This window comes from Equus asinus, chromosome 2, assembly GCF_041296235.1.
Source record: "Equus asinus isolate D_3611 breed Donkey chromosome 2, EquAss-T2T_v2, whole genome shotgun sequence".
Lineage (NCBI taxonomy): Eukaryota > Metazoa > Chordata > Mammalia > Perissodactyla > Equidae > Equus > Equus asinus.
In genome coordinates, this window is record NC_091791.1 from 144,108,457 (window position 1) to 144,126,297 (window position 17,841).

The following is a 17,841-nucleotide window of genomic DNA, read 5'->3' on the forward strand; positions in this document are numbered from 1 at the left end:
TTTGCTTCTAAATAGCAGCTTCTCCTTTAAAGCCAATAAAGCTTTCATTTTTCTTCCATGGAAAATTTTGCTTATGTGTTAAAACTGTCAAAACTGAAGAATATTGCCAAACAGCTCTGAAACAGCCATTCTTTATTTTGTGAACAGAAATCATATAAGCTACCTTACACTGGATATATTGTGTAACTGTATTTTATAACTGTGTCTATCTCTTTGTAACATTCACGTAACCAAGTCAGAGTTTTCTGAACAATGAGAATTTTCTAAACATTAAGTGGCCAGGATGATTTCAGGATTTCAGGGGAAGCAAAGAAATAAACTGTATCAATGATCACCTAAATAAACCATATCAATGATAGACCAAGGCCTCTTGGTGGCACTGTTTATTTTTACAAAAATGATACGTCTTCTCCACAAGATGCAGCACTTGATGCATTATGCTTTTCAGAATATGTAGTTTAAGTTCAGTGAAATAAACCATTTTCAAGAGGATGCAGTTTCCATGGAAAGATTGTTGTGCTGTCATTCTCACAGGCTATGATAGCTGTATCCCCACAATTTGTTGTAGGTCAGGTTGGCGCTAAAGTCAGGTTTGTAGGCTGCAGGCAGGGTGTAATTACCCAAACAAAAAGACACAGATACAGTATGTCATCCCTGCTAATGACCACAACATTTTCTTGCCCAATAATCTGTAACGAAAAGCCACATAAATGATCCGGCTGCATTTAAGTGCAGCACTAAAGAAAAACTTGGTGGCACAAAAATTATTCCAGCCAATTGAGTGGAAATGACAGAGAATAATACAAAGTTATCTCTGCTAGGGAGATGTGTATTTGGAATGTCACCAACGGACAGTGCGTGGAGAAGGCCACACTTCCTTACAGGCACACGGCAATCTGTGTAAGTACGTGCACTTCCCTGAGAACACTTCTGGGTTCTACAATTCCTTTAGAGCATTTGCTACACACATAGTAAAGAAATGTCTTTGGAAGATATGCTTTTCTTAAATTTTTGTTTTGTCATTAGAGTAGTTATCATCTGTTATTTTGGCATTTTTCTTTCCCCAAAGTTATTATTCAACCAATTTTTTTCTGATTCTTTCTCTTATTTCTCTTTCTTTCAACATAGATAAATTTGAAAGACAATTTTTTTATTTTTCCATAGGTACATTCACAAAAAACACACACACACACAGACACACACACACAGAAAGATTCCATTTTGATGGCGTGCTATTTTATAAAGCAAAAACTTTTTTTCTCTTGTTCCCAATTTTAATCTTTTTGAGTGGATAGATTCTTAACTTCTAAATTTCTTATTTATGAAACGAGAGCAAGAGGCATGGCCATAAACCTTATAATCACTTCCTAGTATTTAAAACAGATTTTGGCTTTTGTGTAGATGGACTCCAAGTATCTATGTAAGGTAGTTGTGTTATTCCAATGGTGCTGACAGTGTTTTTTGTATGTCACTCATTGGGTTAGCATCGATGTCTTGCATTGCAACATTCGCAAACTCCTTTCTAGAACCAAAACCTGCACAATGAGTGAGCTCATCAAGGGTAGAATATACTACTCAATCTTTAATGAAAGTCATTCTCATGATTTATTTGGCACAAGAATTCCTCGAATGCCCTTCACACACTTTTATTTCTTCTTAACATATAGCAGTGTTGCCAGGATAAGGAACCTGGTTTTGTTGTTGTTGTTTAGTACTACATAGCACTCCAGAAATAGTATACTTGTGAGCTTTCCATGATTTGAAATAAGATTCCTCCTTCTCAAAAGATTCCTCTTTCTCCAGAAAAATGATGAAATATATATAAGACTAAAGTGCAAAATCAATACTTTAGATGTATGGAATAGTTGAACTAAAAGAAATTTTAGTTGCTATTCAATCGAATACCTTAATTGAATAGGTGATAAAAACTAAAATCTGAAGAAGTCTTCACACAGACAAAATTATGTTAATTGCTGGTGATAATTAAATTTCACTTTGAATTCCTTTTGCATAGTATTATCACTGCTCATTCCGGATGACAGGAGAAGGCTGGCTTCTGTGTTGTGGAGAATATCAAGACATTCTTATAATTGATGCCAAAAGTTTGGCTGTTGTCCACACTTTTACATCATCTCAGTCTCCTGATTGGATTAACTGCATGTGCATTGTACACTCCATGAGAATACAAGGTAATAGATGGGTATTATATAACACTAAGAGTACATATAAAAATATAACTTTTTGAACTATTTGTTAAGTTGTTGGGCAAGAGTTCAGAATGCTTTTTTATGTCGGTGGGGGTAGCACTCTAAGCCAGATGAAGAAAAACTGAAAACGCTCATGCCAGTGGTTCAAGTTTTTTGGAAAGTCAGTGAGACGTTAAGATGAAGTCGAAAGAGGAGACCCTATGTTTCCATGACCCAGTTCTGCTTGGTACATTTAAGAGTGACAAGCAAGTGTGTGTTGTGGATTAATTAACAAGACTCTTGGAATTTTTGCCCTGCTGCGTCTTCTGGCTGTAGTAATGAAGAGAATTTAGTTTCTGTAATGAGTAACTACACAAGAAAGGAAAGGCTGACTCTTTATTTCTGAAATAGGAAGTGGTAACGTTGCCAACATGGTGGCTTGCAGTGTGCTTCTGCTTTAAGTGGTGCTCTCCTTTTACGTGGAGGTCATTTGAAATTTTAAAACATGATCTAAAATGTTTATTTTTTATTAAATAAAAAAGCTGGATATTTTCCACCTACATAGGCCTGCATGATCCTTCAGTGGCTGTGAAATGATCTTTACACCAACCAGGTATAGCAGTGGTCAGCTTATATGTGGTCTTTGTTGTTTTTGCAGAAGATTCTCTCTTGGTGGTATCAGTAACTGGTGAGCTCAAAGTCTGGGATCTCTCTTCATCTATCAACAGCATTCAGGTTGGCTTGTGAAATTCTACCCTTTCTTCTCCAATTTCAAGCATATTTATTGACTTTTTTTAATTATACGGGTATTACACACTCATTATTAAAAGTTTAAATAATATAGACGTCTATAAATTTTACTTCCCTGGACTTTCCCTGTCCTTCTTCCCATAGATAAGCATTGGTGATGGTTGGATTGTAACTTTCCAACCTTTTCTCCATGCATATGCAAATGTTTTGATCTACACACACACACACACACACCCCCCCACATATGCATGCACACACACTGATCACATTTTTAATTAAAAAAAGAAAACCATCATAGAAGAATATCTTTCTGTCCCTTCCAGTAGAAGACTCCCTTTCTCCTGGGGTGTATGAGGGGTGTCAGGGAGATGACGAAGAACAGCTGAGGGTCACATACACTGGGAGTCCATTATATTCACCTGCTCCCTGGCATCAGGCTACAAGTTGAGGTCATGCACAAAAGAACAGTCATAGTGTTTGTGCTGGTGACAAAATTGTTTTGGCTGCCCCTTGGACCACTGGGCTCTCCCTTAGGAATTTCTTGACTGCAAAAGCCTAGGAATTGTTTTGACATACTGAGCCCAAGAAACACACCCCAGAATTTTCAGAAACTCATGGAGAATAATATTCTGTGTGTTCTGTTGGCCACACTTCTGTTTTTTTCAGAACACTTTATTTTTCCATTTTAGCAATTAAGATACTGCAAGGTTTTTAAGAAATTGTTTTACTTATTTTTTATCTTTCTGCCCTGTCTGAAAGTCAATAACTTATTCTTATCTTTACATTCTCAGCATCCATCAAAGTCCCTCACAGAATGTTTCTTGAATGATTATATATAATGAGCCCTTGAGTCCAAGTGGGTTTTCCGGTCAGAATCTCTTTGCAAAGTAACTTGTCTGCAAAAGGACACTGGGGTACTTTTCATTTTATAGTAAGGGTGCGATCTACTTCTGTTGTACAGGAGAGTAAATCTTCTCCTACAGTCCTATATAAATTGCCTAGAACTAGGACTAAAATGTTTTCATTCCTTTTGAAGGAAAAGCAAGATGTCTATGAAAAGGAATCCACATCGCTCGACTCCCTGAATTGCCGGACAATACGATTTTGCACGTATACAGAGAGACTTCTATTGGTGGTATTTTCTAAATGTTGGAAGGTATTATAAAATAACATAATAAATACCAGTGATATACAAATGTAGCTTGTTTTTTTCTTGTTCAGTGCAACAATTATAAAAATATAATTTAAATATGATATAGACTCTTAATAATATTATTACCAGAGCATGGAATGTCTTGTCTTTTATGACAGACTTTTATCAGTCTTCCACTCCCCGCATTCAGCTGTTTGCTTCCCAGGATATTATTTATATAGTAGCATGTCCTAATTTTATTAATAACAAACCATAATAATAATGAGCATTTATGTCTAGATTATTTTCAAAAGTTGGTGCCTACACTTTAGAATTAAAAAGAAAACTAATACTTTTCATCTACATAAATTGATCTTATCTTTAGATATTTTTTCTTTTTCAGCTTTGTCACTACATTTTTTTTTTAAGATATTTTAATTTTTTCTTTTTCTCCCAAAGCCCCCTGGTACATAGTTTTGTATTTTTAGTTGTGGGTCCTTCTAGTTGTGGCATGCGGGACGCTGCCTCAGCATGGCTTGATGAGCGGTGCCATGTCCACGCCCAGGATCCGAACCGGCAAAACCCTAGGCCGCCGAAGCAGAGCACACGAACTTAACCTCTTGGCCAGCCCATACATTTGTTTTTAATGAATATACATTCCTTTCTTGTGAATATATTCACTGACATCTTCAAGAAGAAAGAAAAGCTAAGTTACCATCAGTTGATAGCATCCTCTTTTTCTTTAATGTTTCATATACTTGGCTCAGTTAAAAAAAAAAGCTATATTGTCTTAGTTGTATGCTGGTAATCTATTTTTGAACAAAAATATAAAGTACATGGTCTAATAAAGAATTTCTGCTATATAAACTTTTTTGTGTTATAAATTTTCACATGTTAAAGTTGGACTATCCATATGGAAAGAATAAAATTATATAGAAATTTTGAGATTTTTAGTCTTTGTGCTTAATGGGCACATTCTGGAATAATACAGTCAGATGAAGTTTATCCACTGAAATCTACCTTAGGATAAATGTGAAAAAAAATACTAGTAAAATATTATCTTGATACATGAGTACAGTGTGGCCTTTTATTAATACTTAATGTGTTGTTGCATTAACACTGTCATCAAAATAGTCTTGATAAGCATAATTTGTCTTTCATCTCATTGGCAGATTAGATTGTAAGCTTTTGTTAATGTGCATCATTAATTTTGTATTTTAGGTTTATGATTATTGTGATTTTTCCCTTCTGCGGACTGAAGTTAGTAGAAGCGGGCAGTTCTTTGCTGGTGGTGAGGTGCTTGCTGCTCACAGAATCATCATCTGGACAGAAGATGGTCACAGTTATATCTATCAGCTGCTGAACAGGTGGGCTCAGATGGGAGCAGCATACAAAACATTCAGGTAGAAAATGAACTTTGGGAGGTTTATTATGGAAAAATCCCTGCATGCTGCCCATGATCAAAAACCAGAACAAAACAACTTTGGCACTAGAAGATTTACTCTGGGCTTGGTGGGCTTCAGCCTTTGTATAAAACAGCAGGGGATGAAGGAATGAGATTAACCATGTATAACTTGTACAGCTGGTGCTGCGTTTTCAAAAAGTCACTCGTAATTATTAACCCAACAATTTCTAACTGGAGTTTAGAAACTTGAATGGTACCATCCGGCTTTTGAAAGTGGGAGGGGAAAAAAATGAATAAAGAACCCCAAAGTTCTAAACTTTGCTTTTTATTTTTTTACCACACAGTGGGCTTTCAAAAAGCATATACCCTGCTGATGGAAGAGTGCTTAAAGAGACCATTTATCCTCATTTACTGTGCTCTACTTCTGTGCAGGAAAATAAGGTAATGCAAGAAAAGAGTGACTGCCTCAAAGCTTTATTTCACTCCATTTCTTAGATAAGCGTTGCTTTGTCTGTAACAGACTCAAGCTTGAACAAATTGAATTGAAGAATCACATCAAGTTGTTAACGAGAAAATCAAATTTAATTGTTAATGGCTACTGAAGAGGAAACTTTGCCTTTACAAAAAAATCTATATTTTGAAGTCTGATTAACTAAACAATGCATATTTATTGTAAAAAAGTTATAAATGTTAAAAAGACAAAGGAAGAATTAAAATTCCTGATTTTACTAACATTAATATTCACTATGAATATTGTTTATTTTGTGTATTTACTTATTTTAATGGGACCTTTTTCAATTATTTGAAAAGTTGCAAGAATGGTACAATGATCACTCATATACCCTTTACCTGGATTCACTAACTGTCAACATTTTGCCATATTTATTTTCTCTCTCTCTACATATATATACACACATACTTTTACATACATGCATACATCTTTTCACTGCCCTTTTTGATAGATGGTTTAATACAATGGTATAAACATTTTGATGTATCTACTCCAATTTTTAGACTTAATCAAATGGTTTATATCTTGCTTTTTTTTTTTTGCTTAACTGTATATTGAGATCATTTTCACATGTATTTAGCTATTCTGAATAAATTTTCTTTTAAAACAAATATAATTATGATTCCTGGCAGAGAGTTGAGGATATAATTGTGAGCATTTACTCGACTGAATTATATCTTTGACACTCTGAAGCCTGAAAATTTAAGCAGTTACTTTATTTTAATAATGTTAACTAAAGTGTCTTTTTTTTGGACTTAGTCATCAGTTAATTATCCCAAAAGGTATTTCACTGAGAATGGAGGAGTTTTGAATTATTGATGTGTCAACCAAGGAAGCATGTTAGTTTTTACAGAGTGATGGTTTGCTTAATTAGGCAGCATAGCTGTTGGAAATCCTATAGTTCAGGGATTGTCCCTTTAACATATCTGTGAGGTTTTGTTGCAAAAACTTGATTAAGAAACTGTCAGCCAAAAATTAGAAATCCAAGTGCCAGTGGGGCACAGGAAAACTTTAGAATTATGACATCAAGCACTATTTCTAATTTCATTTGTAGGGAACAATAGAGCCTTGTTTTGCTGTTGATCACAAGAACAATATTGTGGCTTACTCAGAAAGGCATTTTAGTTTTTTTAAAGGACCTTTCCTTTCTACTTTTCCAGCTCCAGAATGCATACTTATAAAGCACAGTTTGGCCTACAAGCTAAATATAGTGTCCTTTAGGAGCTTCTAGTCTACTGAAAATAGCAATGATATACGTAACTACTAGGAAAAAGTACAACAATTAAAAGTTAACTTAAAAATAATAATCTTATGGGAAGCTACCTTGCTTTGTTTTTCAAAATATGAAGACAAAGATTTATGGGTCTTCTCTCAATAATTCTTGTTTAGACAACCACAGTTCTTTGTGTATCTTAAAGATGGGAGGGGTCAGCCCATGGCCGAGTGGTTAAGTTTGCACACTCTGCTTTGGCGGCCCAGGGTTTGGCTGGCTCGGATCCTGGGCGTGGACATGGCGCAGCTCATCAGGCCACGTTGAGGTGGCACCCCATATGCCACAACTAGAAGGACTTGCAACTAAAATATACAACTATGTATTTGAGGGATTTGGGGAGAAGAAGCAGAAAAAAAAAGGAAGATTGGCAACAGTTGTTAGCTCAGGTGCCAATCTTTAAAAAAAAAAATGAAGGAGGTACTTGGAAGCCAATGAAATATGAATAGAATGATCTGAAACTAAAAGAAGTTGGTCTACCCATCCTTGGACCTTTGCTTGCCCTTTATCGAGCCAAGAAATTGAAGACAGACATTATTCTTCTTATTCAAAATATTAATGTTCACGAAATGTAAGATTTCTTAGTCTCTCTTGAAGCTAGAAGGCAATGAAGGCCTTTTGGTGAGGTGGGAGATGAGTTCAGTAGACACAGTGAGCTTGGAAAAGGGTGCTCTGTAAACATGTTGTATTGACTGGACTCCTTTTTTTTTCAAATAATACCATAGAATTAAATCTCAGAGTTTGACAGTAACATGTTCTCAGAGTTCCCATTTGTAATGCGGGAACATATCTGCTGATGGAGTTGCAGTAGCAAGAATGGGGACTCCTCCTTCCTTCCAGTAGCTTTATGAGAGTCTCCCTAGCTTCAAATTACAGCTGATGATCACTGACATCTGTGGCAGGGGCCCAGACTGTTGAGATGAGGAAGTGAGCTTCCCAGGGTCTTAGGTGTAGAGTAAGAGTGCAGTGCTGAGATGGGAGTAGTTGGGATAGAAACAGCCTGAGAATTGTAGATAAGGAATTTGGGAGCATGAATAAGAGTAATGACAATAATGATGATAATAGATAACTTTTATTGAGCCTTTATTATGTCACACATACACACACTGCCTTATTTACATGAGTTCCCACCATGACCTCATTTTGAAACTGATGTTCAGAGAGGTCAGTTCCCAAGATTTGAACCAAGGTAGTTTGGCCCCAGAGTCTGGCAATGGGTCTCTGGAGTCAGTTTCTTAATTGTTCTGAGAAGTGGATAATAAGAACGGCTAATATTTATTGAGTATGTACCAAATGCCTGGTACCACTCTAATCACCTTACCTTTGTCAACTTATTAATCCTGACAGTAATCCCATATAGTAGGTGCTTTTATTAGCCTTCTTTCATGGTTAGGGAAAATGAGACACAGAGTGGTTAAGTAAATTGCCTAAGTCAAGTAATTGGTTCTTTTGATAGAGTTAATATATGCTAAAACCAGGATTTGAATCCAGGCAGTTAGCCCAAGAGAATTCACTCTTAATGACTATTTTATTACCTCTTGGAGGATGGGTACTCCTTGTGATGGGTACTGGGTACTGTGATGAAAAATCAAAATTCATATAGTAGGGGGCTCTGAGGCAGTTTTCAGGTGAATAGCAGAACTAGTGAGGGAACAACTAGGGAATGAGGAGGGTCGAGGGGTCAAGGAGTAGGCGTGAGCATGTGAAGACTGGCAGCACAGAAGGTGAAGGCAGAGGGGATGAGAGCAGCTTGGGCAGTGTGGGCTCCCCACGGGGCAGTGCTTGGAGCTTGGAGGGAGCAGACATGCTGCTACCAACTTGAGTCACCACCCAGCCTCTCTGGAGCTTCATCCCCATATCAAAATCAAGAGGGAGTTACACTAGTCAATTCTAAGTTCCTAAAGGCTGAGAGAGTTTGAGAAGCCAATTTAACTACATTTTATCAACAACATTTCTAACACCTACAGAAAAGATGGCTATGAGAACTACAAGACTACAAAGTGTCTTCTGAATCTTTAAAAAAAAAAATCTATTCAGAGAACTGACTTCATTGGAACTGTTTTCTCTTCTGCAATGTTCTCATTTCTGGGGATCGTAGAGGATTACATATCTTGGTTGCACGATCTTAGATTAGTTTCTTATTCTCTTCCTGTCTTAGCTTCCTTATCTCCATACCAGGAATAATAACAGTATTTACTTACTTCGTAGTTTTGTTGTGAGGATTGTAGAAATATTTTGACCCTTAATATTCTCTAAAGATACCTTATAGATTTTTTTTCCACTAATATTTCTAAATCCGAACCTTCAAACATACATTTCCTGACTAGGAACTATCACTTTCTTAGATTTCTTTAATTCTAGCACCCACCAGTTGGCTTTCTTTTCAGGATGCCTTTTATTTGGACATCAAAAGAAGTTTGGGGTTTTGTTTTTCTTATCACTTAACCATTTTGATCTCTTGTTCATAATCTCTATACACAAGCCTGCCCAAAGAATATCTGCACTGCACTGAGGTACTAGGTTCATTCACTAGTGAAAGCATCTTTCAGAGTGCTGTTGCCCAATATTTATTCTCTGTCTCGGCAAAATTATAACTATATATATACATTTATATGTAATATTATGTATTACATATTAATATAAATATATGTATAAGTTGTGGACTCATTTTTCTTTGTGGCTGTTTGGGAAATTTGAAATCAGGTATGTTAAAACTGAAAAATGGTCAACAGAAAGTGGAAAGCATATTAAGAACACAAAATTACTATACAAATATTAGTTGTTGCTATTTTAACTACAATTGGAACTGAAGGGACCATAAGGACATCAGACCTCCTTAGTGGACTGTAGAGGATTGTCATCAAGACATGGGCTCTTGAGTCAAAATTACTGGACTCAAAAGCCTGTTGCTGTCTGTATCACCTTAGATAAATCAACCTCTTCACTCTCAGTTTACTCATCTGTGACATGAAGACAATAATAGTACCAACTTCGCAGGGTTATTGTGAAGATTATTTAATGAGCACACGTAAAGCTCCAAGCAGTATGTGTAATGCATACATAGAACCTGTTCAATAAATGTTGGATAGTCTTATTAACTCTCTGAAGTCTAGCTGATGACTTTGCTTCTTGTTTTATAAAAATTTTTTGTCCTAAGAGATTATTTCACTTAATTCACTTGCAATTTTTAAAAGAGTAGGAAATAAATGGAAATAATTTAGTTCATCTATGGAGTCTTGTTCCTCCATTTACAAACAGTGGCTGTCATTTTATACTTAGATATTTTCCCTTCATAAAAGCTAACTTGTTGTTTTGGACCAGAGCAATCCCTTTATTATGGGCTACATAAATGAAAGAAAAGAGCCTTTTTATAAGGTTCTTTTCTCTGGAGAAGTCTCCGGAAGAATTACTTTGTGGCACATCCCTGATGTTCCTGTATCCAAGTTTGATGGGTCTCCTAGAGGTAAGACAATTTCCATTTCTAATCACATGTCTTTTGATAACTAGTTTATGATTAACTCATTGCTTTTCTAAGTTGAGTAGCATGAGGCTACAAACAAGAAAAATTTTCTTGTGTACTACTATGCATTAGATGCCAACATAAATAGGTATAAATATGATGCTTCTAGATCTTATACAACAATATAACCAATATAATTCAAATTAACATCAATTTAATGTGAGTGATGTTTTATTGAAGTGAAATGAATTCTAGCAATGTGAATATAGGATAGGTTGATACATCATATTCTTATTTTTGAATTTGTCACTCCATATCCTATACTCTTTTTCAATCAATTTCTCTATTGGGATTATTACAGATGCTTGGAACTACAAGCACAGATATAAATTTGGACACTAAAACATTTGGCAATTTGAATAATTAGATGATTTAGCATTTGCTTATTTGAACTTTTCTTAAAATACAAAACTGAAATCATCAAAGTAAACATTATTGTGGAGAACTTTCAAACTCCTGGGACTATGTATTCCAAATTGAGGAATCCTGTCTTACTCTTTTTCCGTTATTCCAAAATCAGTGAATCATGTCTGTGAGATGGTCTGGGGCAGAGCAGAAACAGGGTCCCTATTTTCAAAACTTGAATTTCTAAGCCCAGGGTTCTATCAGTTAACAAGTTTACTGGTATAACTTCTAGTGTTCCTGCTCCAGATGTTTTCAAAATGCTTCGTAATAGACCTAGATTAATAAGAAATAGGTCAGGAAATAGACTTAGAATTTGGTATGGGTGTGAAAAAGTTTCTTCTTACAAGTTCAATTTTAAGAGTTAAAAAGTATACCATGCCCACTGCTGAGTCTGCTTGATGGTGGCTCTAGGGTTTCTCATGTCTGTTCTACTTCCCAGCAACAGAATTAAGCATCTAGCCAACCTTGCTTATAATTAGAACTGTATAAATCTATGACAACTCTTGGTGTTAGTCTAAGATTTGGGGTTGAAGTTTTCATAGTCACTGTGGCATGTGTACTTCAAGGTCAAGGAGGCCTTTTCATAGCGAGGTAGGTCAGCTTTCACTTTCCTTCTTTGCTTCTGGATGCCAAGGCTGTCTCACTTCCTGAGCCTACCTGAGGCACATGTCAAATGATTGGTTGGTCAGCTATATAAATGATAACCAGTGCTCTTGGTAGCCATAGATAGTTGCCTGGGAGCTTGGTATGACTTTGAGATATTCATATCCCTGACATTTAAAGAATAAGTTTCTTTCATTTATCTCACGCAACTAATAGACCCTCAGTTTTCCTTCTTAACATTACAAAGGCAAATAGTTTGGTCCACCATTTTACATCGTTACATGAGTTTCTCAGTTCTTTTCAGTTGACCTAAATCTAAAATGAATGTACTAATACACGTCTATTCGTCTGAGGCTCCTTGAAGGACAGAGGACCAATAAAATAGCATTTTGGTGGAGACAGTGCATGGTAGGAGAACTTTTCTGCCCATAGCCCACTATTAGGATAGCAAAAGAGCCTCTGTGTAACCCAAGGGATGGTGCCTTGATAATATTTTCCATATCCATGATGAATTTATAAACCAAATTTTTCTTTTTTGTTTTCCTTTTAGAGATACCAATAACTAGCACCTGGACCCTTCAAGATAATTTTGATAAGCACGATACCATGTCACAAAGTATTACTGATCACTTCTCTGGATTTAAAGATGGGACTGGAACTGCAGTAGTCACTTCATCAGAGTATGTTCCAAGTCTTGATAAACTAATATGTGGCTGTGAAGATGGGACAATTTTCATTACACAGGCTTTGAATGCTGCCAAAGCAGGACTTCTAGAAGGCGATTCTTTATTAAAAGGTCATTGAATTTTATTTGACCCTATTTAATTAATTTCCTAAGCTTCAACTTTAATGAGCTATACTAAGAAGATTGCCAAAGCTTAAAAAATTTGCTGGCATTTGCTGATAAACGTGTACGTATTTTAATGTTAAATAAAACGTACATCTAGATTTTTTTAAAAGTCAAATGTAAGGTTATACAACGAGAACTATGTTTCTCTCCTTCCTTGATCTTCCCGTTCCCTTCACCGAAGGCAACTGCTAGTAAGTTTCTTTATACCCTTCTCAAAATTTATGCATATACAAGCACATACCAACATAGCAGTATGCATTCTTCTAATTGTCATAGAAGCATTTTACTACACACTTTACTGAAATGTCTTTAGACAAATCTTAATAAAATATTTTGAAGCACATTCTTTATGAGCTTATTTTAAATGATTAATAATAATCAAATTTTAATTTTAAAAATCTATTGATACTGGTTTTAGTCTTGGCTACTAAAGACAATGCAAAATTAACTATCTTTGCATATATATGTGGGTATATCTGTAGAATTAATTCTCAGGAGTGGAATTACTGGATCAACATTTGTATATATTTTTAATTTTGAAAATATATCTAAAAATGTAAACATATATCAATGTGCATATGTGTCCACTAAGATCCTATGAGAATGCCTTTTTCCCTAAACCTTAGCCAACTTTGTGTGCTATTAAACTTTTTAATTGCCAATCAGGAGAAAATGGTATCTTCCTGTTTTAGTTTTTATTTCTTTGTTAATGAAATATGAATATGTTCTTATATGTCTTTGTGCTTTACAACAGCGAATACCTATTAAATAAAGACTGTTATGCCTTAAGTTGTCTTGGTAAAGGAAGGAAATGTAGGAGGTGATTGAGATTTGGGGATGTATAGATAAATTTGTATACCCATTTTACTATAAGGATCCCACTAGAATGCAAGGCCTTTAAGAGTAAAGACCAAATCTCAATTTTTTAAAAAAATCTTGGGGGCCGGCCCAGTGGCACAGTGGTTAAGTTCACACGTTCCAATTCTTGGCGGCCCGGGGTTTGCTGGTTCCAATCCCGGATGTGGACATGGCATCACTTGGCAAAAGCCATGCTGTGGTAGGCATCCCATGTATAAAGTAGAGGAAGATGGGTATGGATGTTAGCTCAGGGCTAATCTTCCTCAAAAAAAAAATAAAAAAATAAAAAATAAAAATAAAAAAACCTTGTTAAATTGCCTACTATTGTGCTCAGCATACTTTGGGTACTTACTAAATGTTACTCATTTGTGATTGACTGAAATAGAAGAGTGAATAACAATGAACCAAGGAGAGATAATGTACTACTATACAGTTCAACGGCTGTTGTCAAAAGTTAGTGAAAAAGCTTAAGACCTTAGCATTTTTTATCTAGGCTGGTTTATCAGAAAACAAGCAGAAACCTACATTTGACTTGTAGCATTTGAATTAATATTCATTTTTATTTGTTAGAAGGTGTAAAATGAGGATGTACTGGATGCAATAGAAGTAACCAGTGATTCTTTAATAGAAGTAATAATGATTTTCAATTTGAATAAAGAGTTTGTGATCTGCGTTCCTCTCCAATTTTTTAGGGTTAGCTAATGATGAAGAAAGAAGCAGTGTGGAAACTGGGTGTCAGTTGCTCTGTATTCTAGTACAGCTATGGTATGAAATACCCAGGTTCCTACCAAATGCCAGTGCTAAGAGTTTATGGAAATTATCTTATTTATTCCACACAACAGTCTTGTGTGAAATAAGTGGTATTATTACCCCAATTTTTCAGATGCAGTAGCTGTGGCTTAGAGGGAAGATGCATCTTGTCCTTGGTGACACATCTAGTAAGTGACAGACCCAGAAAAACAGAGCCAGATTTGTTTAACAGCAAAGCTATGCTCTTAAACATTTTGCTGTGCTTTTTCACACTTGGAATCAAACCACTTAACTCTCTGAGCCTCGGATACTTTATCTGTAAAACAAATATTTTGTAAAACAATGAGGTGGAACTAGGTAATCTCCAACATCGTTTAGAGCAAAAGTGTTCTGTGAAACTTTGCTTTTCTTTTGTGGTAGACTTGGTCATGCTAATTTAAAGGACAGCACTAATGTTCTGAGCTTATTTTTGTAGAGGCCAAATGTATGAATTGTTCATTCTTTGGGAACAGCGTTTGCTATTTCATGGCACTGGAATTGGTGACTTGCTAACTCCGTAAAGAATTAGTGGATTTTGAACAACCAACTTCAGTTCTTCATCAACGGCTTATCATGAGGTTCTTGTCTTTTGAGATGGTCCAGGGGTTGCTCACTAATTTTCTTAGTCAACTGCCTACCTTTACTTATATGTGGTTTCCTTACGTGAAAAATTTATAAAAGAAAATCTCGGGACTATTTCTTGAGCAAAAATAACTTTTTTATTATTTGGTCTTTGGTTGTTTTCCAGATTCCCTTCCTCACAAAGTTCTCAAAGGTCATCACCAAAGTGTTACTTCATTACTTTACCCACATGGTCTCTCTTCAAAATTAGACCAAAGTTGGCTAGTGTCTGGGGACCGGGATTCGTGTGTCATTTTGTGGAATATCTTTACTGAAGAAATTTTGCATAAATTCGTTTTGGAAGCTGGTCCAGTAACAAGTCTTTTGATGTCACCAGAGAACTTCAGAGTAAGTTAAGACAAAGAGTAAAATATAACATGTAAGTTTAAAAGTTATATAACATTACAGAATGTTTAAAAAACAAAAGGAAAAATAGCCCATATTCCCACAGAAAGAAAAGTTGTATGTGCCCATAATACAACTGGGTGATTTTTATATACTCCTTTCTAATCTTTTTATATGCATTTTATTATTATTATAGCTTATACAAATAAGGTGGTTCTAAAGCAGAAATTTTGTTAATACTTGGCTTTACAAGAGCCAGTTAATTCTCCTTAAGTACTTAAATTTTTTTTCCTTGGTTATGTGTCTTAATTTTTAATGAAATTGTCTTTTCTTTTTCAATAAAAGTTGTAAACACTCAAGGCTGGCGCTGGTGGCCTAGTGGTTAAGTTTGGCGCACTCTGCTTTGGTGGCCTGGGTTTGGTTCCTGGGTACAGACCTACACCAGTTGTCAGTGAGTGGCCATGCTGTGGTGGCGGCCCACATACAAAAAGAGGAAGATTGGCAACATGTGTTAGCTCAGGGCAAATCTTCCTCAGAAATAAAAAAAAAGTAATAAACGCAATGTAAAAACTATTCAAATAGAAATTAACTTTTGCCTTCAACAATTTACTTTTATAATAATATTGATAGTTACATTTTCTTTTCTTAGATAGATTTTGCTTGCTCTTTCATTTATTTAACAAATAATGAGCTTTAGCAAATTTGTGAGCATCTGGCTTGTTCCAGGCAAAAGGAAACACTTTGGTATAATTTTCTTTTGCAATGTCAACTTAAATTCAGCTTCCATAAAGTTGATGTCTTTGTTAAAATATAAACAACAAACTTTTGAGTTCCTGAGTTTGTAAATTAGTTGATTGGCTTATAAAAATTATTTCTCCATAGTAATATTATAAAAAATCAGCTCCAAAGTAAACTCAGAAAATTTACACTGTATTTTTGTAGTAAGACATAATGAAAGCAATATTTCAGCAACACAAACGATTAAACATAACAGTGAAACAAAGTTAAGTGACTTTAAAAAAAAAACACTTCCACATCTTGATTCAGGATACCTTGATATGTCTTTTATTCCTAAGGTACCTCTCCCTGTTTTTTTTTAAACTAGTTTTTTCTCTCTGCTTCAGGAATGTAGTTCAAGTCCATTCCACTCCTGATCCCTTTTACTTTTGCCTCAGTCACAGATGATTTAACTCTAAGGATCAGGACCCATTCAAACCAAGTCAAATTAAAAGGGAGTTTATTGAAGGGTATAAGAGGAGAGACGATCCTTTAGACATCCGAGACAAAATGCTACAGCAAGCACCCAGTGGAACTTGAACTTAAATTCAGAAACCAAGGTTATCCTTTGAGAACTTTATCCTGAAAGAGTCTGCCTTTCTGTGAATGCTCCCTTATCTTGCTTCTTCCTGTGCCTCCTCTAACTTTACAATTTCAAATGCCTAGGAAAGAGAATTTGATTGGCCTAGTGTGGGTCTCCAGTGTATGTCTACTCCTGGCCATAGGGACTGTGTTCACGTGTTGTGTGTGTGTGTAAGTTTCCTCAAGTACATTGGGCTGCCCATTCTAGAAGCTGTGAGTTGGGCAGGTTCTCCAGGTAGTGGAGAGGCAATGTCATCTGCCTCATTCTCTCCCGGTCTAGCATACCTGCCATTTTGCAATTTTTTTCCTCAAGATTTCTGTAGTCTCTAAAAAGAATTAAGAAAAATAATATGCTTCCCAATGTCCCACAGAAAGAGGTCAATGATGGGCACTGGGAGCTTCTCAAGAGATCCCAACTAGCAGCTGAAACTCTGGCTAGGTGCCTTAGTGAAAGTTGGAGAATCCACTCAGCATGGTGGTCAGAAAATAAACACAGGCAAGGTAGAAGAGCCACTCCCTGTTTCCCCCCTCCTCCAGCCACCCCACCCCACCTGCCCCCCTTCATGGGCAGGCTAATGGATGGCCCTTGTGGTAAGGCACAGAGGTGCCCTGTAAATTCCTCCCAGATTAACCTCAGCAGCACCCAGCACGGATAGTTTTTGTCCTAAACTGTGTTCAAGGTAACCACATGCTGACCCTTTAAAAAAAGTATCTTAAGAATCTTTGTTCTATGAGCCTATTTTTGGTCATTGTGTCTTTGAAGTTGTACATTCAGTTGGAACGATCTAATGCTTACTTCTTTTAGATTGTGTCTACACAGAGTTTCCTGTTTGGATTAGAATCTGTATAGTTCTGGGAACAGCACCAAATCACATTTTGAGGCTCTAAATGAAAAATATCAGCTCATGATACTCTTGGACCTAAGCTTGTGTCTACAAATAGCTTCTTTTTGTGGCAACAAATTAGTTCTGGGGTTTATTTTATTCTGCATTATTTCCGATGTGTGCCTCATTGCCTGAATTTGCTGAGTGATGGTCAAGTCCTTCATTTATCTTATAAGTAGATCTGGCCTGGAATTCTCCTTTTTACTTGCATCTCTTGACCTTCCTGATAGGTGTTGAGTTTAAAATCTACTCAGTAGAGTGTTATGTGGAGAGGTGCTGTAGAAAGCAGAAATGTCACTTTGTAAATGCGGTTTTAATAAAAATTTTATTTTGCTAGGAGAAAACATCTGATT

At 35.9% G+C, this 17,841-nt stretch overlaps 1 protein-coding gene across 2 annotated transcripts in view; it reads left to right on the forward strand.

Moving 5' to 3' along the window:
- The window catches only part of WDR72 (WD repeat domain 72), a 229,522-nt gene that overhangs the window by 48,125 nt on the left and 163,556 nt on the right, over positions 1–17,841 (forward strand). For both annotated transcript variants that reach the window (XM_070501346.1, XM_044764862.2), the window contains exons 4-12: positions 822–900; positions 2,015–2,189; positions 2,845–2,921; positions 3,973–4,092; positions 5,290–5,435; positions 5,818–5,914; positions 10,576–10,717; positions 12,333–12,578; positions 15,028–15,248. In XM_070501346.1, the coding sequence (XP_070357447.1) occupies positions 822–900; positions 2,015–2,189; positions 2,845–2,921; positions 3,973–4,092; positions 5,290–5,435; positions 5,818–5,914; positions 10,576–10,717; positions 12,333–12,578; positions 15,028–15,248 (1,303 nt within the window). The remainder of the gene's footprint in view (positions 1–821; positions 901–2,014; positions 2,190–2,844; positions 2,922–3,972; positions 4,093–5,289; positions 5,436–5,817; positions 5,915–10,575; positions 10,718–12,332; positions 12,579–15,027; positions 15,249–17,841) is intronic.